Source organism: Montipora capricornis, chromosome 3 (genome assembly GCF_036669925.1).
Source record: "Montipora capricornis isolate CH-2021 chromosome 3, ASM3666992v2, whole genome shotgun sequence".
NCBI classification, from domain to species: domain Eukaryota; kingdom Metazoa; phylum Cnidaria; class Anthozoa; order Scleractinia; family Acroporidae; genus Montipora; species Montipora capricornis.
This window is the reverse complement of record NC_090885.1, coordinates 10,992,706-11,014,469: the sequence shown is the minus strand read 5'-3', so window position 1 is coordinate 11,014,469 and position 21,764 is coordinate 10,992,706. Positions and strand designations below refer to the sequence as shown.

The 21,764-nt window shown below is 39.0% G+C and overlaps 1 protein-coding gene across 4 annotated transcripts; it reads left to right on the top strand.

The window, feature by feature from the left end:
• Positions 1–932: 932 nt before the first annotated feature.
• On the top strand, positions 933–21,754 carry LOC138042182 (uncharacterized). 4 transcript variants are annotated; one of them, XR_011130958.1, is made up of 14 exons: positions 933–1,345; positions 3,398–3,743; positions 4,696–4,804; positions 6,316–6,456; positions 6,949–7,009; positions 8,143–9,068; positions 10,308–10,400; positions 10,732–10,824; positions 13,382–13,555; positions 15,585–15,685; positions 16,780–16,908; positions 18,006–18,272; positions 21,390–21,417; positions 21,616–21,754. XR_011130958.1 is itself a non-coding variant. In XM_068887980.1 (12 exons), the coding sequence occupies exons 1-12, from the start codon at positions 1,343–1,345 to the stop codon at positions 18,064–18,066; spliced, it is 2,430 nt and encodes an 809-aa protein (XP_068744081.1). In that variant the 5' UTR covers positions 933–1,342; the 3' UTR covers positions 18,067–18,856. The 4 variants fall into 4 exon arrangements, 1 of the variants encoding a protein (XP_068744081.1); XR_011130956.1 differs by having other exon boundaries at positions 3,205–3,743; XR_011130957.1 differs by lacking the exon at positions 933–1,345 and adding an exon at positions 3,016–3,120 and having other exon boundaries at positions 3,205–3,743.
• Positions 21,755–21,764: the final 10 nt, after the last annotated feature.

The following is a 21,764-nucleotide window of genomic DNA, read 5'->3' as shown; positions in this document are numbered from 1 at the left end:
TTTTTTATTGTATTTTAATAGATGACACTAACTTTGTCATTTTGGCTTTGACAAAAAAGCATCCCTAAAGCATTCTGAGTGCGGTTTAAAACATAAAATTGTATTTTATTTACAAGTTTGCACCACACAAAGTTATACTCTTTTTCAAATCCTCAGAATTTTGTTAAATTTTCGCAAATTTTAGCCTCGATATTCTCACAAAGTTGATTCCTATGCTATAAAAAAAAATAATAAAAGAGTTTAAGTTTAAGAAAGAGCAACGGATGTCAAAGAATGTCGACAGAAATAAACTCAAGGACAAACTCACAGCTATGATCACGGATCATTATCATCCAATTACTGTAAATTCGACCTTATATAAAATCAAGCTGTTAGCCTGGAAAAACTCATAGCGATGTTTGTCGTGATGTCACCCTTTGTAATTAATATTCCAACCAGAGCCTAATTGGCCGTATGTATCCGAATGCCACAAAAAGTTTTACCTTAAATTCACAATTGAATAAAGCTGGAAAGACAAATTTACGAAATGCCTATCTTATCAAAGGCAAGAAACCTAAACTGAATCAAAAACTATTTACTCAATTGACACTCACGTGCATTCCATGCACGTTGCATTCCTTTTTAATTTTATTACATAATGAAATCGGACTTGACGAATTTGAAAAATGATGAGTGAGAGTCATCAAAACGTAATTCTAACCAAATGATTGCTAATTTTTATTCTTAACTTTCTTAAAATGTGGTATACTACAAACTGAATTCCTTCAGTGTATCATTCCATGTAAGAAAACCACAATGAAGACGTCGTTAACTGAATCTCAGCCTCGGTTTGTTTTTAGTAGGTTCGGAGTGTATCAAATGATAAACCCCAGATTTTGCGCACGCGAGCTCATGATCCATGACGTTACAAGAACTACGGTCACAGCAATCATTCGGTGTACATTGCATATGGACTTGACGTCTTTACGCATTTCTAAGGAACATATTCATACCACACGAGAGCGGGTCAGATGATCTTTTACTAAGCCAACTGAAAGTCCTAGGGTAAATGAGATGATCTCACAAAATAAAAAGAGAGACATTGAGAACCGTTGACGAAGCAGTTGGAGAACAATAGCGCTTGGCTGGCTCTTGTGACCTTCGTAATTAACCTTCATTTCCTGCATTCGACGGCTGTGCACACGCAATCATTGTTCTTTTTTTTTGCGCAAATGTCGCTCCATATAAAGTCTGGCTTATCGCACTTTTGACTCACATAAGTCGTTAACGCTCAACCGGTCATCATACTAAATTGGTTGGAAATCTTTCATTGAAAACTCGCCGTTGACTCAGTTGACTCACAATGGTAAGTCAGTTTATATTTTAGAACCATTAATTAACACCTTTTTAAATGTTTAATGCATATTTCCCCTGTTACGGGGTAACCGAAACTGGCAGGAAACGTTTTAAAACCATTCCGGAGTCAGGGGTTTCTTAGTACATGTAGAAACAAGGAAAGAATTTAAGAGGTACACTTGTTCACGATGAATTGCCAGTAATACAAACGGATAGGACTTTTGAAGCACTGCTAATCAAATTAGCTCCTTGTCTTTTTGACTTTTTCTTATCAGTTTGTAGCTCTCTTGTAATCATAGACCAGACTCCGGATCGAAACAGTCAAATTAATGGATTCGTTAAACTAAAATTGACCTTGGAATGTATCGGAAACCTATCGGATAAGAAAAAAAAAACACCCTTAAGTTCCTTTTCACAGACTGGATTCTCGAGCAGTAATCACTCTCAAAATTGATCTGTTCAGAGAAAGGTCTAATCGTACTTGAACTGCAAATGCGACATATCCGCGCATTCTTTCAAAGCTCTTGTAGTCTCTGCCAGACTGCAGTTTGTGCATATAAATTTGAATATATTTGCATGAAAACGGCTCTTCGTTGTTTCTACTCGAACTGCAAAATGACTCGCTATTGTTTCAGCTGCAGCACAGGCACTCTGAAGCTGATGTTAATAAATCTACTGATCAGTGATTTTTTTCGCGGTAGCTTCAAGGATCAGGTAAAAGGACAACACAGTTGATAAGACCGACAATAGCTGGTCAAGAGCCTTTGTGAAGGATGCACATTGCATCGAGATAACTGTCACATAAAATCTCTTACATTGCATGACATGTCCACCTTTTATTAGTTTTGATCGCCCACCAATTCCTTTGCGCAGTTCCTGTATATTCTACAGGATAATATAGAACCCTCGCCAAAATCAACTATCATCTGAACATAGTAAAAGTTGGGGGACGGTTGAAATATTTTACTGGCTTGAACATCAACCTCGATCGCAGACAGAGAACTAGGTATAATTCATAGGCCACGAGTGTATTTGTTGTCTATGTAAACATACCTGAAATTAAAAACTACCCATGAAATCTTTGAATAACATATCGTCTCTACACAGCTTTCGCAACACACCAAATCATACCTTGCCGTACCTCACGATAACCTCCTGTGTACCTGTGTATAGAGATGTTCGTAGAGATGGATATAAAATTAATAATAAAAATCAGCGATAGTAGGTTAGAATGACGTTCGATGGTGTGAAATGCTGTGGGAAGCTGGAATGCCTAATTTACGAGAGGCAATCCTTTTTATCAAAGACAAGAAACCGCTAAACTGAACGGTCAATCTGACTCAATCAATGCGAAACTATTCACCTAAAGGACACTAGGTTAATTGTTGACAAGCATTTTATTATATCCGACTATAGTTTACGATTTGAAAATGATGAGTGAGTCATCGTAACGTCATTCTAACCTACCATCGTTGATTTTCATTCTTGGTTTTCAAGATGTAAAACCTTCGTTTTGAGAAGGTCAAGAATAACCTCTTTCATCTGACGTCATCAAGCTATATTAAGCTTTGGATTACGTGTTAAGGCCATGACAACGGTTTATTTGTTTATATTTTATTTCTCGAGAGCTAAGCTGGAAAGGGTGGATTATAACCAGTGAAGTGAGGGGATGTGGTATATGAAATTCCTTTGAAATTCAAATTACCCATCCCCTAAGGATGACATAACCAATGCAAAGGGATTTTTACATATGGAGATCTATGAACTAAGAATCTTCTAGAACAGGTTAACCTCTTGTTATTTACAAAGCCTTTCAGCCTTCCATCCACATGACTAGCTGCAAAATAACTGACAATCACTTTTTTTCAGGTTTTTTCAATGAATGCACTGTATCTGCATCATAGATCTTATGATTTAAGCGAGTCACAGGCTGAGTCTCGCACACCCTTCTTTCAACGTTTTGCTTGTGGATTGGGCCACGCCATCAATGACATCACTCGACAACTTCTCTTCTCTTTCCGTCTTGTCTTCTTTATGAACGTGCTTCGTCTCTCTGCCACAGATTCCGCCTGGTTGATTCTTGAAAAACAGTTGGTTCACACTGTCATGTCGCCCGTTTGTGCGATCTTGTTGGACAGAATCCGCGTTCCATTTCTGTCCCGAAAGCTTGGAAAAAGAAAGTCTTGGCATTTGTGTGCGACGATTTTGGAAGCAGTATTCGTCCCGCTATTTTTCACTCCTTGCTACCTTTTTCAGTGTGAGAATGGACAAGAGCGGTTGCTGATATACTTTGGAATATTGAACCTCATTTTGGGTGTCGCCGGCAGCTTATTGGATATTTCTCATTTGTCTCTTATTCCGTTCATTGCCAAAGATCAAATGGAAGCAGTAGAATTGAGCGCATGGAGGTTTGTACCTAATCATTGTCCTTTACATACGAGACATTTGCAATTCAAGCCAATGTCACATTGTTAAGACATCCTGTTGGTATATAGAGACTTGCATGCAAACTTCATTGTCCACTCCCCAAAGGGGCTTTTCAGGGCCATTGAAATACAATCAACGAAACAACAGAACAGAACAGTAACAATAGTTCAAAATCCAAACTGGCTGGTGACAAACCAGTTGGCTATTTACAAGTACCGAGAAGTTGAATTAGGGAGTACCACGATCAAAGGCAACGAGTGGTCAGAGTGGGTCTTGAACCGTCAAGGCAAGCGCCCCAACCACTGGGCTGCACTGTCTGCGCATGCGCATGGGTGCAGTGCGGCTCCCATGGTCCCCCAGTGCAACAAATCATCCATGCACTTTTCTATCATCCTCTAAGACAACAACAACAACAACAACAACAACAACAACGTTTATTTCATACAATACTAGTTACAATGAAAAGTTTGTCCACCCAAATTTTAATAGTAAGGCTAGTCGAGTTGGGTGGAGCAAAGATAAAATAGTTAATTCTTACATTTACAATGACAAAGATTACGAAAGGAACTAATTGATATTTAAGACAAGAGCGACTGAATATTTCTATTGTAAAGATGTGAGGTACTACAGTGAAATACAGATTGAGATCTAGTTAATTGATTGCTGATAATCTTAAGATTCAATAATATTTGACGAAAAGGTTTACTCTAAATGAAGGATATCACAAATATCAAGTTAAGATTCTTTCGAATAAAAGAACAGAGGAATAGCAGTGATAGGGAATTCATTCAATGCATTTAAAGTAGATTAATTGAAACCAAAATTACTTCAGTTTAGTTTTTAAGACTCCCTTTCCGCTACACTTGATAGTCATAATAATGTTCAAACCCCGAATTTTGAAGTGGTAATTAAACATGCTATTTCCCATTTTAGGACTGCTTTTACTTATTTGAGTGGTATTTCGACCTGTGCTGTGGCTTGGGTAATATTTGGCCTGGACTCCAAAAGTCAAATTTCTGAAAATAGTTCCAAGGATTTCATGGTAAAGTATTTGGTGTTTATTTTTATATCATACTTAATTGAAACTATGGACATTTTATTAACTTTATAATGGTTGAGGGAAATTGGCTCAACAATACGAATGGTTCCATACCATCGCGGTCAGAGTTCACACAGATGGGGGCGAGGCGGCGTTGGGGTTTTCGGTTTTGACGGTCTTCTTTGAGATCGGTTTGTCGGTTTTTGTGCGGTTTGATCTTTTCTTGTTTCAGTGTCGCAATAAACTTTGGGGTTGTTGAGTTGGCATAACTACGCGTTCTGATAGGTTTAAAAACTTAGTCAATCGGCAAAAACGAACGTACAAGACAGGATTGCGTTTTTGCAAACGTTGGCCGTTTAGCACTTATATTTGAACAGATTTAACCGATTAGAGTGTAATGTGAAGTGCTATCTGAGCGTTAGCCCTGCTAACTGAAATGGGCCCACACAAGGACAGAGCAAAACTCTAACCAGGGTGGGACCCTGGTCAGAGTTTCCCACCCTGGTCAGAGTTTTTCTCTGTCCTTGTGTGGGCCATTTCCATTAGTAGGGCTAACGCTCACATACTTCATATGGGGTAGAAACCTACCACTTCACATTACACTCTAATCAGTTAACTCTGTTAAAAAACGAACGTACTTCCTTGTTTAGGTACAGTGCTAGGAAAGAGCCGTTAGTTCGCATTTGCTTTGAGCTTTGAATGGCTGATATCAGGAATTTCTACCACTTTTGCAACCGTCCATACTGTTTACTTTGTTTGGTGGGTATTTCGTATTTCTGGAGCCGACTTTGTTTGTCCAATGACAGCTTAAAATTTAAAACCGATAAGCCACTAGTCTATAGTCTAGGATATAGATACGTCCTTGAAAAGGTCTTGAAAGCTGAGTAGCTTTTGCTACTGGTATTGTTTAAGATTTAGGTTGTTGTTCGGCGTTGTTTTAATTTATCAAATAGTCAGAAACCGGGACAGGCATTCTCCGATATTCAAGTTTATTTAACAATTATTCCATGAGCGCGCGTTGGATATGAGATGGTAAATAGCCAACGAGGCGCGTAGCGCCTCGTTGGCTATAACCATTCTCATATCCAACAAGCGCCAATGGAATAATTGTTTTATTAAATTCCTTAAACTCCAAAAGTTTGGAAATACGAGATACGAGCGAAAAAGGGAGAAAATCCGAGCGAAATCGAAAAAATTTGATGAAGAGGCGATGTGTAAGACAGACGTAGGCTCATCATAAAAACATTTCTTGACTTTTCGCGTACCTCTAAACGTCGGTATTGATCCAAACTTTCCACAATTTTTTTTCTTCTTTGGCTTTATTCAGAGAGAAGTTTCGCTTTCCGGCGAAAAAAAAAAAAAAGCTTAGCAACGTTTAGCGCAATCATTTACCATATAAGGTCAAACTAAGGTATATGAGATGATAACCGAGATTAAGTGAACCAATCAGAACACGGGAAATGCATTATCCGAGGTTGAGAATTTATTAAAAACAAATATCCCTTATTTTTCAGGTAATGTCTGCAACATTGGTGGGACTAGGGGTTTTGCTTGCTCTGATATTTCATGTTGGGACTAAAGAGCCTCTTTGCATGAACGCGAATCCCGACATCCCCTTGAGGAAATTATCGACCTTACAGGCGGCAAATTTCGCGGTAAGTTTGGGCCTAGTCTATACGCTACTCTGTTTTAAATTTAGCTTGAAAACCCATTGCAACATTTCACTGAGTCCGGTTTTCTCGCCTAGCTAGTTAGTAAAGCAGGACGCGTATGTACGGATTACCTGAAGAAAATAATCAGCTCTTTGAGGCAATAAGACCACAATCCATGGCGTAGTGAAAGCTCAGGCCTCAGCCCATGGTTGCCCACTTTTAAAATTTTCAGGATGATGCCTTAGTCTTTTGATTTGCCATGTCATATTGCGATTGTTGTCTTGTCTTCTATTTGCTCTTGTTAAAACCGATGTTTGATTTGTTGAATCCTAAAGAAATCTATAACTGAAACAATGGACACTTAAACTTGGTCATTACCAAAACTGAACCTTTGTTTGTGATGTGGTTATTTTTTGAGAAAGCAGGGTAACGAGAGTGGTAAACTTGGTTTATTGATTAATTCCTATTGTGAATCGCATTTTCCTTCCTTCTTAGAGTCTAACGTCTTTCATTTCGTCGGATGCTCGCGGAGAATTGATGGCCAGTCTTGCAACAGGTTGAGTGTTTAATTGTAGAAAAAGAATACTACATTTTTTTTCAAGAAAGTCACAAACAATTCAGTTGGAAAGAGCTTGTTGGACAAAGTAAATCGTGAAGTTTGAAAAAGAAAGTTCTAAAGAAAGTTAAATTAGTAAGTTTAAAAACCTGCATCATTCAACGTTTGTTTGTCTTTTTGCTGTGAATTTGTTTTCTTTAACAGAACAGATCTGGTTCTTTGAGTCACTCACACTTTTCCCCTCGTTTTGAAAGCAGTTTCAAGATAAGCTCTTTCAGCTTGGGTATATTATTGGTCTACCTATTTTAATATCTCAATTAAGGTGGCCCTTGTCAGTTTTAACAATTCTGGGAGGATGTCTTATTAGTAAAAGCGATTAACTGTACAACGCTGTTTTACGTAGCGGAAAGATTATCACACCATATGCATATGAAAGTCCAAACTGAATAATTTCTTAATTAACAACTTAAATATGCACTTATTAATGTGACGTAATAGATCTCCATGGAAACAAAAAAGCCACCTAGAACACCCCATATTTTGCCTTTATACGCTCATATAAGGATGAACATGAGCTCGGTGACCTTCAATTTTCATTGTTGGATAGTGATTAGCAGGCTAACTTTAACGATGAAACTTAAACTCTCTACAAAGTTAAAAAAAAATTCCCTGGTCCTCAGCGAGTTTACAGCCACCAATTTTTCTAGCTGTAAAGGTAGCTATGAATCAACTCCTAAGAATTTTACTGCAGGTTTTATCTTAGCCTGCTAATATTGTTAAGCAATGATTGGGGTTTCAGTTGACACCATGACATTGTCTTTACGCGAAATAGTGTTGTAGAATGAATCGTTCTAATAAGCATTCACTCGGAATTGTTGAAACTAGTTTGAGCCTCCTTATTATAAAAGCAGCTGACACATACAGAGATCAGTCCACTGGGACTTGAAATCGGGAACTCTTTGCCTGGATAATAATCCTGCGCTATAGCAACAGGATTGTTAAAATGATTTAAAATAGATCAGGCTAAGCAGTTTTTAAAACAGAGAACAGAGATGAGGCAAATGCGTGCTACTATGACCGGCTATGAGACGAAACAATCTTCTTTGTTACGAGTCTTCTTTGTTGCATTACAGAATTAAAGACTGAGACAACCAAAGAGCGAGATTGTCCATCGCGCAAAACCTCTCGTGTTAGTTTCTGCGATGGGATCCGATGGACGCCTATCAGTGACCAGAAGGAAGAGTCAGCGACAACAAAGAAAGAAGATGTTCCTAAAGAAAATCTCTCATCGATATTAAGCAATGTTAACAGCAGTGTTGTTGACAATAGAGGTTTTTCTGGTAGTGCAATAAAACTGAGTTCAGATGCTGATTCGACTGGCAAAAAGGACCAAACCAGAGAGCCGAGTTTTCCGTCGCGCAAAACTTCTCGTGTTAGTTTCTGCGATGGGATCCAATGGTCGCCTATCAGTGAGCAGAAGGAAGAGTCAGCGACAACAAAGAAAGAAGATGTTCCGAAAGAAAATCTTTCATCGATATCAAGCAATGTTAACTGCAGTGTTGTTGAAAATCCAGGTTTTCCTGGTAGTGCAATGAAATTGAGTTCAGATGCTGATTCGAATTGCAAAAACGACCAAACCAGAGAGTTGAGTTTCCCGTCGCGCAAAACTTCTCGTGTTAGTTTCCGCGATGATATCCGATGGACGACCATCAGAGACCAGAGGGAAGAAAAGCCAGCGTTGTCGAAGAAGGACGATGTTCCGGAAGAAAATCTTTCACCGAGAAATGTTTATTGCGCCGGTGTTGACAACAGAGGTTTCTCTGGTAGTATAATGGAACTTAATTCAAGTGTTGTTTCGAATGACAAAAACGTCGACAAAGTTCCAGCACCCATCAACCTCCCAGCTGTTTCACTGGCAACCAAGGGCGTTTCTTTATCCGAGACTAAGGCAAACAGCAAGCCTTTTATTATTTCACGCGACAGTGAAGCCGCTCTTCCATCACGAACACACGCAAAGAGGACTATACGAAACTGGCTCATTGATCCGCGCTTATACATGGTAAGTACAGATGTAATTGGTTGACAGCCATTGAAAACATAGGATTTAGGTCACATGTATTTCTTTGCCGTGAAATCCAAATGAAGTTCACATGTTACCTCAATTAATTTTCCACATCTTAATTACAGAATGTCCATTCTGAAATTGAGCTTCATTATGTTGATAATTTACGCATAGTGCCCATAATGCATATGTGGTAGGTACCCAAGATGCCGTGTGGTATATGTGTTGTCCATGTGCTCTCCTTCATAATGGCCGCTCCAATTCATTGATGTGTTTAGGAGTGATCTTATCGTGTTCTTCGCCCTCCACGCGAGCCAATCAACATATATATCACGCAATAATTACACAAGTCATTTCAAGAGAACATGAAGTAAAAGAGCGATTCTTCCATAAATGACCCTATTCCGATGAAAATTATTTGAAATCTTTTTTTAAGTTCTGTGTCAACCTGCGTGATTAGGGACTTTTATATTCTACGACGAGGACGAGAACGAGTACGAGTTTTGACTGCCCGTTTTTAGCGGAAATGCTAAGGAAATTTATAACCCGTACGCTTAATCTTACTCTTTGTTAGCAGTATAGGTTGCTCAGTTATTCTTATTGCTGGTAACTGAGCCTTTTTGCTCATCAAAAAAAAAAAAGCCAAAACTGCTACCGTGTTGTTGACTTGTTTTGATTCGCCGACCTTTTTGCAAAACTTCGTACTAAAATGACGGCGGCATCACGTTTTTCCCGCCAGAATGCGTGCTCACTGTTGCCTTATGAGAAAATCTCGTACTTGTAGTCGTTCTTGTACTAAAATCTAAAGCTCTCTATTATTTCAAAGACGACACCTTATTGGTCAGTTGGTGAGAAGGTGGAGTAAAATCAACGGATAAACGTTCGCAACCTGAGCGCAAACTAATACTAAATAAATATCAAATAATTATCATAGGGTTATCACTGGGATTCGAATTATTATCTCATGTTTTTTTGGTCACTAGAACCGCAGGGTATGCAACTTGGATTACATGAACACTCGTAAATTCTTTCAAAGACCACAAACTGCATTTGAAATTTTTTCGCCGTATTTGAAAACAATTACTCGTGCTTATTTATTCCACACCCTAAATCATATGATTATCAACATTAAAGAAATGAAACGGTTTATACAACAACTACTAACAGCACTTCTTATTACAGCCCAAGACAACCCTGAAGCTCAATGCCACTGTCATTTTTTAATATTATCTCCAGGTTGCCGTCGTGTATTCCTGTACAAGGGCCTTACAATATCACGCCTATTCTTATCTGCCGCTTTTACTTATTCACAGACTTCGTCTTAGTAAGGTATGTACAGATGTCAAAAGATTGAACCAATAGGCCATTCTATAACCAAAACTAAAAGAGTCAATTTTTGGCCACGAAGAAGAAACTCTTCTACGTCAGATATGATATCGCCAGTGACTGCTCTTCAATCTGCTTTAAGCACTGAATTTCGCTTGCCTGCTTTTGGAAAACTTTCTAAAATTTAAGGCCAGCTGTGCCCCATCTTTTTTTTCAAAGTTGTGTAATTTTACAAATACTATTTACTAGATGAAAAGGCCCTGTACATTGGAAACAGTTAGGTGTAAAACTGCAATTGTAGCTTTTTTTCTTTTTCTTTTTTTTTTTTTTTCAGGAATCCATTGCTTACCTGCCACTCATTATGTTTATCAGTGCCACAGTATCTTCTATATTTTCAAAGACGTTTGTTGGGATAATTGGAAACAAGGTAAGGTAAATTGGGTAAGGCAACATCAACATGGTGTGCCCAACAATGTTGCAAGATGGTGCGTTGAAATGTTGCGAGCGTTTTTCCAGGCCTTAAGCACGAACAATCCCTCGTGCGGCTACTTGGTTGCAAACCAATACTGGTGCCGCGGTCATAATGCCCAATCTGATTGGCCATAATTTGGCGGGACCCGTATTCTAAATTTAGATAATAAAAAAAACTCATTGGCCAACGCCAAATGAGAGAGATCGACACCTCTGGGTAATGGCCTTCTGGCATAACCTTCGCGTTAAAAAAAGATTATTCCCAGTCCCACAGATAGATAACTTTAAACCGGAGGAAATAAACCTTTCAAGGAAAGCGTTTGGATCAGAAACAAAGAAGATCTATTGCTTATACATGTCTTTTTCAAAGTGAAAGACCATCGCAGTTAAGGAAAGAAAACTTAGTTAAGCAGTTGCGGAGAAGCCTAAAAAGGCCCCAGACTTCAAGGAGAATGCGAAGCTTAAGCACGAGACGTTTTGAGGCACGGATGGCAACCGGAAGTGAACATTTTGCACGCAAATAACCTCTATCAGAGTTTTAAATTAATTGTTCTATTAGAGAAAGGATATATGAAAATATAAATGTGTCAAAACAAATTAAGAAGGAGAAAAGTTCACTTCCGGTTGCTTTCCGCGGCTCAAAACCGTCTCGAGCTTTATTAAGCTCCCTAATAAGGAAATCTACTGACGTCATTATTTACATTGCGTTTCATTAACAAAGGAGTTTGCGCACATTTTCAGAGAGAGCTCATTGTGCAATGCACTTTCAATATTCAGTACCTTACTCTCCGGGAGAGTTATTGGAGAACGATAGCCTTGTGTTAATGAAACCAAAAAACCTAAACAAAGATTTCCTATCGAACCCACGACCATGCAAATGGATGCAGCTCTGCTTTACCATCAGTAAAGTGTAAGTGTAAGTGGTAGAAGTAAAAGTGGATATGAGAGATAGATGAAAGCCATCAAACAGAGCTCAGCTGGATATGAAAGCTCTTTTCGTCAAAACAAAAGGACAACCATAATACGTTACAGATAGTAAATTAAAAGTGGCTCGGCGTCCGTGAAAACTCGTAAATAAAAATGAGTGATTTTAGATTTATCTTTTTTTGTGATTCATACACTTCCTTTGAAATATTAACAATTTTATTGTAAACATTATTTTCAGCTGTTTAAAGATATCTTTGTTTCGTTTTCGTTAATTTTTTTTTGTATCTCAAGTGACGAGAGTCTTTGCATTAGATTAGAATCTCTTGACTCCTCGAAATGCAATTTTGTGGCCCTGTTACGTGGGTTTTAGTCACCCCTTATCCCTAAAATTCCGGGAGCAGTTATCCTTTATCCCTAAAATGACTGAGGCTGTTATCCCTAAAATTACTTATCAAACTTAAGTACTTGGTTATCCCTTATCCCTACAATTGTTTCGTCAGTTATCTCTTATCCCTAAAACCCCTTACAATGGCTCATTTCTGCTCGAGATACTACCCTTTGATCAGGCGTTCTTTCTCTAGAGAGGGAGAAAAATATGCCTGATCACAGGTAAGCTCGCCATGTACTCCTCAACTATCAATTACCTATTCTCTAAGCGACATCGTGATTTCTGAAATGCTTGTATTTATTATTAGGACAAAACAGGTGCTATGTGTAGATCAGTTATTCCTGTTAAAGATGCCCTATCGTTCCAGTCAAACTGTCTCGGGCTTACTTGGCGGTCAATTCCCACCCACCTCAGGGGACACCAAAACAGACAATTCCCCAACTTTGGGAAGTCGTTTGCGTTGCACTCAGTATAATTATCCTTGCAATACCGTTCAAAATGGGAATTCGAAAGAAGTGCTACTAAAATGGTTTACTGTTAAGCAGACGTTGATGAGCAGTCTTTTCCACCAAACGCTCCAACGCTATCTCTTTCATAGACAAGGAGGAGTCAGGACGGCTTACAGACCACTTTCATTAGTGGCGACCACTTTTAGACTCTTTTTTCGTTATGTTAATTAGACCTAGTGCCCTCATTTTGAAACAAAAATTCTTTTGAAATTTGCTGGTCATAGCGAGGCTAGAAAGGCTTATTAGCATTAAAACAAAATATCAACCGTGCCTTCCACTTTTGCGACCCGATTATTTGTAACACACATGCGTATTTGCTTCATATTTTAATCTGATAGCTTTGCACACGAGCACCTTGGAGGAAATGTTCACTCGTGCTCAAAATTATTCAACATGTTGAATATTCGGCGCCGATGGCACGCGTGAACATTAGCGCTCAAAACGCCACCGCACACTGGGGGAACTTGCTTACGCCAACATTCACGAGTGAAACTTTGCTAGCTCATAGCTGTAGCGTGCGGCGGGCTTAAATTAAGCCATCCCTTCGAAGGTGTAGGCCATGTTAAATTATCTGGATAGTTAGATTTGCCCGCGACTTAATCTACCTTAAAGAGATCATATGGGATGATCATGTCTGCTCAGTTTGCTAATATTCTCTTTATTTATTTTTCTTTTTTAATCTGTTTTAGCGGTGTTTTACCTTTGCTGCTCTACTTGTTGTCTGCTCTGGAGTGATGTCTTATTTCATCACTGAATGCAACACAGCCGTGATCTACCCTGCTGTTGTGCTTCTCGGGTTAGGATTTTCCTCGATGCTCGTTTGTTCCCTCGGCTTCGCAACAGAACTAATTGGCAAAAACAAGGTGAATAAAGTTAATTTTCATCGGACACCGTTTCATACTATCGAAGTTTTATGAGAGGCATTCTCTAGGGTTCGATTTAGCAGAACCAGCCAAAACGACCCACAATCACATTTATAGGATGGAGTTGACATCCAGGCCCCAGTTGTTCAAAAGGTGGATAACGTTATCTACCGGATAAATCACTATCCATTGGATAATGCAATTGGTTTTGCTATGACTTCACTATCTACTGGATAGTGATTTGTCCGGCGGATAGCGCTATCCATCGTTTAAACAACTGGAGCCAGGTCTCCGCTTGATCTCCCCGCATGCCGGACTTCCCCGCATTTTGCAAAGGGATGCAAACCCCACCCTCCAAACGATCTTAATATTACCCCCGCCCCCTCCCACCCTAACCAAAAAAAAACTTACATGGAAGCTTTACTAAGATCATAGAGACTCTTTATTTCACTTATAACAAAACAGACAAACAAAAACAAAATAAAGAGCGGGAGGGGGCGAAAGAGGGGGGAGTGACTTCCCTAAAACATTCTACTAGTGTCAGAACCGCTGCACAAGACCTCCGCCCCGAGCCCGCACCTTTACAGTCTTGTGGGGCAACGAAGTAGGAGATCAAACCGCTGCTGATTTTATAATAAATCACAATGACAAAATCGCAATAACGCAAAACATCGAGCGGCTTTCCTTTTGTTACATTTTAAAAATCTTATACCTTACTACTCTACTAAATCACGGATTATGCAATGTCTTTTGTTCGTTTCTATGTTTCTTTTTTGTTTGGTTTGCCATGTTTGTCAGTCTTTTTGGAATTTCTAGTCATTTGTTCTTTTTGAACTTCAAACATATTCTAATGAACAAAAGGCATCTTATACAAAACCCACCCTTACTAAGAGAAATCTTTAAAAACCCTCCCCTATTTTCATACAGAAAATTAAAGGGAGGTCTTTGAAAGATGTACTTGTTAGAGCAAACCTCTGAGGTCTTTGGATTTCCTATCTTGACCAATAAGAGTCGTGTTTGGCCTGTCTATAGGATTTTAAAGGTTGTGCTAGCATAACTTGTGGCATAATTTGAGGAATTGAAGCTAGCATAATTCTCGCTGATTTTTGAAACCTAGCACTGCTAACACGATCGGTATATATTGATAAGCCTGAGACCATTTTTGTTCAATGTTTTAGCCGCATTCGCGGTTTGGTAACGGAGAGGGAGCCTCCCAAGGAGGCTGACAGTCTGGCGTGAGATGACGAGAACGGAAGTTGCCAAATGGTGTTGGTCACAGTACGTCTCATTTGCAAGTTTGCCAAATGGCGTCAGCCACGCTGCCCGATAACTTGCAGCTAACTAGAGTTATAGAGTTATGGCTAGAGACCATACCAGAACTAGCAAACATAGCCAGACACCGTTGCCTTAAGACAAAGAAAGCAAAATGCTATAGAAGAGGAACTTGTGACACTAAAAAAGTATTGCTACACGATCCTGATACGTTTTTGGACTTCACAGTTTCGCTTATTTTGCAAAAGTGAGGAATAATTTAAAGAACAAGTGGCATAATTGTAAAAAGGAGCATAATTTGAGCATAATTTGGGCAACAAATGGGCACTGGTATTGGCACAATATGCTACTTTTACTAGCACAATCTATAAAAGCCTACCTGTCTACACCTTGAAACACAATAATTATTACAAGTGGTCTTAACGTGCTTTCAAAGACTTGTTGAGGTGTATTATATGCCCTGTATCGCACCTTTTTTTTTCAACCTTCCATAAGCGGACACCTCCAGTAAGTGGACACTAACCCTTGGTCCCGCGGGTGTTCCCTTACGGGAGGGTCAACTGTAGTTCCTTTAGGACTTCAAGCGATTTTTTCCCTTATTTTTGGATCAACGGAGAAGACCTGTAAGAAAGTTTATACCGCCACTTCGAATAAAGGTCATTTTGGATTGCTGTTGGTTGTTTTCTTGGTAACTTTTGATAAACTCCTTTACAATGCTTTCATCTTAAATGTATATATCTTTGTCTTTCAATTTCAGAAAAACTCTGGTTTCATATTTGCCTTCATGAGTTTGGTGTCATATGTTATTAGTGGGCCCCTGATTCTCATCGTCCAAAAATTATTTCCTGAACGAACGCCGTAAGTGAGAAATCTAGTTTTTTTTCGTAATCCATAACCTAGGTAACGAAAGAGCAAGACGTGGTTTTCATCTTTCACTAATTGTTTTCTCAAAAATACATCTTGCATCCTAAATAAAATCAGGATTATCATAATTAAGAAGTGATTACTGGTCATTGTGGTGGTAAATAGATAATTACGAAGACGTATGATCGTTGTCTTACGATGTAGTCACTTAGGTTGATGTAGATCACGATGGGTATTAAATGACCACATAGTGGGACGTTCAAGTGATTATATGTCTTATCATTTAGAATTAGGAAGCTCATATAATCGACTACCGTTAAGTCCACTCGGATTTGTTTTCGAAATGTTCCCGACTTATTAACGACCTAAATACTACGGCGACTTTGACGAAAACGTCACCTCAAAATAAGTTTGCACTATTGTTCAGTCTTCAGCGATTATTGCGTCTCGTACACGCCGTACGACATAAACATAGTATTCTAAAATAACTTATGTACGAGCGGTTTCAGAGTAGAATCAGAGAATGAAACTTTCACATTTGTCTGCTCGCGTTTTCGTGAAAGCCTCTAATTTAGTGATTTCTCGCCGTTGCTGTGCAGAGTACCACAAAAATATTATGCTAAAATGTGTTCTTCACGTGCAGCAAGATTTTAACCATCGATATTATAGCTTTGTGCCGTTGTCCTTCCGTAGCCGTCTTTGTTTGTTTGGTATGCTCCCTATCATCAGGGGAAGCCTATATCACCATTAATTTTACCCGGGAAAACTTATTTTTAGAAACAGGTTTTTCCCGCGAAAAGTATCACATTCTGCTCGACGCTGAGATAGCTCTGTTTTCATTTGCTTGTACAACAGTAGGCCTGCTGAATCTCCCAAGGGAGGCGTTCTATGATGAATAAATTTAATCTGGAAGGGTTGCCTCATAGGTCATTGAGTATGCGAGATAGAGGCTTCCTTTGATGATCACGAGCTCCTGCTGTTATGTGTAAAGCATCCCATTCATTTACCAGGCTAACATTCATCATCTCCTTTATTTACAATGTTCCTCCAACGTACTGCAGCTTGTTCTACTTTATGTTTGTCTTTAGAGGCAAGGATTGCCCAATGTGCGGGGATTATTTGCGTCTTGTGTTTTCTTTCGTGGCCATTGCCCTCTCCACTGCAAGTTCTTTGATTGTGTTGCTGCTTCACTGCATTGATCGGCTTCGAGAAAAGAGGTAAATCGTCTTCTTAGGGTAATTGAACGTCAGAGCGTATTTCGTAATTTTTTTAAAGATCTGAACACCGTTTGGTAGCTTTTTTGACATCCAGGAAGTGAGCTGCTCCAGAGCAGCTGTTTTGATCATCGCTCCAATCAAGAGTCAAACAAATGAAAATCAGTTTTTAGTTCGGCTCCCTCTATTTTTCCCTTTCTTCTTTTGGAGTGACATTCATTTTCCACGACCTTCGCTGGGATTTTAAATTGCATAATCTGGGTCAGTTTTTTTGAATTTTGTTTTCTGTAATAACCAGCTGTTAAACTCAAAGATATAATATGACTTTACCCAGTCTTATAGCTGTTTCTGCATGCCAAGTAATATTCCTTGTTTGCGCAACAAATGCTCCCTGAAGTACTGAAGTATTCCTTCGGACGCCTTCAAGTGGCAGCTTCTGCAAGTACCGTAGCAGAAATTATGGAAAACAAATGAAACAAAAGACAGAAAAGTAAAAAACTCCAAATAAAGACTAATCCCAAGTGACCAAAAACACGATGCTTTCCGGTACCTGCGGAAAGACCCCTTTAAGTCTTCTCAAATGTAGAACAAAAAGGTCACTTTGCCCAAATGACGAGTATAGAACTATCAAATATCACCTTTCGTTTTTCTTCACATTTCGAAAGTTCTAGTGCAGAATACTCGAAATTCGAAATTTCATGCAATCATTTCAAGCAAAAAACGATTTATTTTGACGGCAATATTTTCATTTCACAGTCCACCATTACTTGATGTGGTTGTGAGAGATAAGCCGTCGGAGAGCTGGATCGAGGAGAATATGACGTCATTTACTCACTAGCTTTAAAAATGCAGTGTGTGAATGCGGCTTAACTAGTATGTAGAACGCGAATTTGACAATCTGAAAACTGTCGTGCTGCATACTGATCAAATAAATGACGTCACGATCTACTCAATTCAGAAAAAAAACAAAACAAAAACAAAAAATACAAAAGATGAGAACTGATGTTTTTCATCGTAGTAGCTCTATAAACTTGGCAATCTAATCTCGTTAGAAACTGTTACTTCAGTTTATAGATAATCTTAAATATATTTTTTAACAGCTCCTCGACCAGTGAAGATTCAGGAAGTTCTTCGTCTCCTGAGCTAAGCTGTAGATCCTAACCAAGATAAGAGCTATTGAAGATTAATTTTGCTTTTAACGAAGACATCAGGAAGAGTTCAAGCGCGAGAGAGACTCTGTCAAGCCTACACTGAACAACTCCATGCGGCGATTTGCCGCGGATCTAACGATGTTAAGGCCGAAGAAGCAGCAGGAAGCCGCTCGATTAACCATGTAATATTCTCCGGGAAACATGGGAAAGCGTGGGGTAAAGAAAAGAAACTTTATTTAAATGTCTAATCGTTCTTGCGCTGGAACACTAATTGGGGACACCGTAAACTGAAATTATAAACAATCATGAAACGCAAATCGAGTTAAATTCTGCGAGGTTGCTCGCAGAATTTGACTATGTGCGTTTTTTGTTACTGGTCAGTGATAGAGCCTTCTGAGTAATCGCAAATATGCCAAAAAAGCGGTCAAAGAATCGCAACTTTACTCAAAGCGCGAGATTGATTTAGGTCTTCCTTTAATTCGTTGACCGAATGAATCAAGCGAATAGGGCAACCGACTCTTCTTTTCACGCGACCTGCAGATTGAAAACCGATAGATCTTGAATGTACTTTTATTTACATATGCATACGAAATTCAGAGGCCTACTGATGGGGACACTGTTCGACCAATATTCGCTGAGAAGTCACTTTCCTTGTTGAAGCCAAAACTGGGTATTGACCAAGTAATTGAACTGATTGTTTACCCATTGTAACTATGCCTAGGTTCATGATAAACGGCCGTGACAGTTGTACATAATAAGCCGAAGATTGTGTTAAGAATAAAAAATGTGTAGTCATGGCATTGGTTCATTGTAATTTTCGCTAACCTAAGAATTAATAAAACGAATAAAATTGCATGAATGCAATCTTCATTGCATTCTATAGCACTTCATGTAACCACTGTACAGTAACTATGACCTACGCCGTATAAGCCACTGAATCTGGCCTTTCATTACAATTCAGCGTTAATGCTAAAGAAAAGGCTGACTGTGAAGGTTGCAATCTGCCTACTGCTAAATTCTAGGGTACGTGTTGCGATTCACCTTCATAGGCTTATAACAACTTCAACGGGATTCGAACCCATGACCTCTGTGATGTATGTGATGCCCGGTTCGAATCCAGTTGAATCCGCCTGAATTTTTCAAGTCAGTGTCAATAAGAGACACTTGCTTAAATTGTCAGAAGACAATAGGACATAGGATACACGAACTGAATCGGGTCGTCCAAATTTCAAGTCGACCCGACTAACGGAAGTCAGGTCTTGATATGCGAAACGGAAGTAAACTAACGGTGCGCTGTGCAAAAAGTATGCTAGACATGTGTATGTCTCGTTTTTTAACGCATCATAAGTGACGAGTTGACTCATGGGGCGACATAAGCTAGCTGAGAAACAAGTACGGCACACAGTCATTTTTATGCCTCATTCTTTAAGTGACCCAAGGCCAGGGAAACAAGCTGATATAAGCGCACTGAGAAAGAGGCACGCTACTCATTAATGTACCTCGTTCTTTAAGCTTTGAAGCAAAACAAGTAACAAGCATGCTAAACACGTATATGTTGTGGTTTAATTTGATTTTGGTCCAGATTTTCTCAAACCGGTTTATTTCTTTCAAACCAGTTTGTTTTTTTCAAACCAGTTCAAGTATTGAACTGGGGTGCAGGGATGGCGCAGTGTTGAGAGCACTCGCCTCTCACCAATGTGGTATAGAAGTGGCTATGACTCTTTTTCGTCATTATTTATCATTCACTTGTAACAACCCTTTCCTATGCCACGTAGAGAGCACAGAGCTTCCTAAGCTGAGCTAAAAGTAAGCCTTCAGATAACTCTACAAGACTTGACACTTAGATAAAATTCATTATAAGGACGAATGATTGACATAAACTGTTAGCTTTTGACGAAAGGGAAAACTGGCCAAAACGTTTGTTAAGTTTGTTGGTTCTCTACCTGCTCTGCTCTCTCGGAGCAACCACTCTTTGGCATCGAATCTGGGAACAATACTTAGCCGACCTTTCCGCTGTATTAATACAAAGATTAAGTGAATTGGGCTACTGAAGTGGTGATGAACCGTTTCAGCGGCACCAATTGATAGCTACTCCAGCTTAACATCTTTCTGTTCGAGATGGCTGGTACTCAGTATTTTAGTATTTAATAATAATAGTAATAGTCTGTCTAATCGTCGTCGCCGAATACAGCAACGACGCAGTTCAACAAGGTCGAACCGAAAGCATACTATGGCGTCTCCGGATGCCGCTATGCTGTCCACATATGACTTGTATCCAACATTTTGAAATTGAGGATGATAAATGTGTAGCTGAATTTAGAGTTCGAAAACGAGATATCCCTTTGCTTACTGGTGGTAAATGGCACATGGAAGAAAATATGGAGTTCATTTAAGAAAAAGAAAAAAATTCAATCAGTTTTATTTAAAAAGTACCGACCATAAATGATCAAATTTGAGATCAACTTTGTGGTGAATTTCTGCTCTCAAATTTCAAAGATTTCGTTTTCATTGATGAAGAAATGATAGCAAAAATCATTTAAGCGCTATTTCTGCACAAAACTACAAATGCACAGCATGGCATTTTCACTGCGGGTGAGAGAGTTCATCAAATCCAGCGCTTTGGATATTCATTACAAGTTTAATTTAAGGAATATTCAGTGACATTTAGCTTTACGTTCAATGCATTTTGCCTTTGGTTTTTTGACAGTCGCGGCCATTTCCTGAGGTGCACGTAGGATTTTCAAACTGAGATAACAGATAAAACACGATACCCCTGGAAAGGCAAAAGCAATAAATAATTTCTTGATGAAGTGAAAAACAATCTAGATGAGGTTTTAAAACCAATGCCTGAAAAAACAACGAGAGATGTCAACTTGCACACGTAGGTTGTAGCGACTACGCCAGAAGGCTAGTCTTCCCGTTGTGGGATTTACGGTGAAATAGATAGTGTTAGCATTGACAACGAGTACGACTACGAGAACGAGATTTTACCATTGACGATAATGCGCATGCGTTTTGCTCAGAACACGTGCTCATCTCGTTCTGGCAACTCGTTCCACGACGAGATTTCCTCCAAAACTCGAAGCGCGAGGAACGAGTTTTTGAAAGGTAAAGTTTATCTTTTGTAGCGGGTTATCTCTGCCATAGGTGTATCCCATAAGCACTTAAACTCTTCATCGAAGGCCTAGGATGGTATTTTTGGGCATTTTTTTTTTCTTTTTCTTTTTTTTTCTTCCTTTCTGTCAACATCGTGTCAAAATTTTAAACATGAGAAGCTCTCATGGTCTCCGTCTAGCGTGCTCATAAACTTAACCTTTTTCCTTTTTTTTACAGCTTCTTTAAAGATGAATCAACCAGAGACGTAAGTATTACTGTTTCTTTAATTATTTTTCATTCATATCATTTTATTTCTTACAGTGCATGGTCCGTACCAACCAAGTTTGTCACATCAAGAGGTCGCATTGTTCACATAAACCTAAGAATTACGGTCTCAGATTTCTCAGGTAGAGAACCAACAAACTTAACAAAAGTTTTTATGCCCTTCCTGTTTATGTTTCAGGAAAAGAGAACTTTTTATATGGAATCGTCAGCATGATTCTTGTCTTTTACGTGAAGTCTTACATATAGAACCCTACAATAAGAAACAGTCAGATAGAGGGGGAGTGTGGAGAGTAATTGAAGAGAACCTGAATACCAACACGCAGCACG

Coding starts and splice junctions, on each gene's coding strand:
- LOC138042182 (XM_068887980.1), top strand. Junction 7,010..8,142: donor GATGGCCAGTCTTGCAACAG/GTTGAGTGTTTA, acceptor GTTGCATTACAG/AATTAAAGACTGAGACAACC. Junction 15,686..16,779: donor TTATTTCCTGAACGAACGCC/GTAAGTGAGAAA, acceptor GTTTGTCTTTAG/AGGCAAGGATTGCCCAATGT.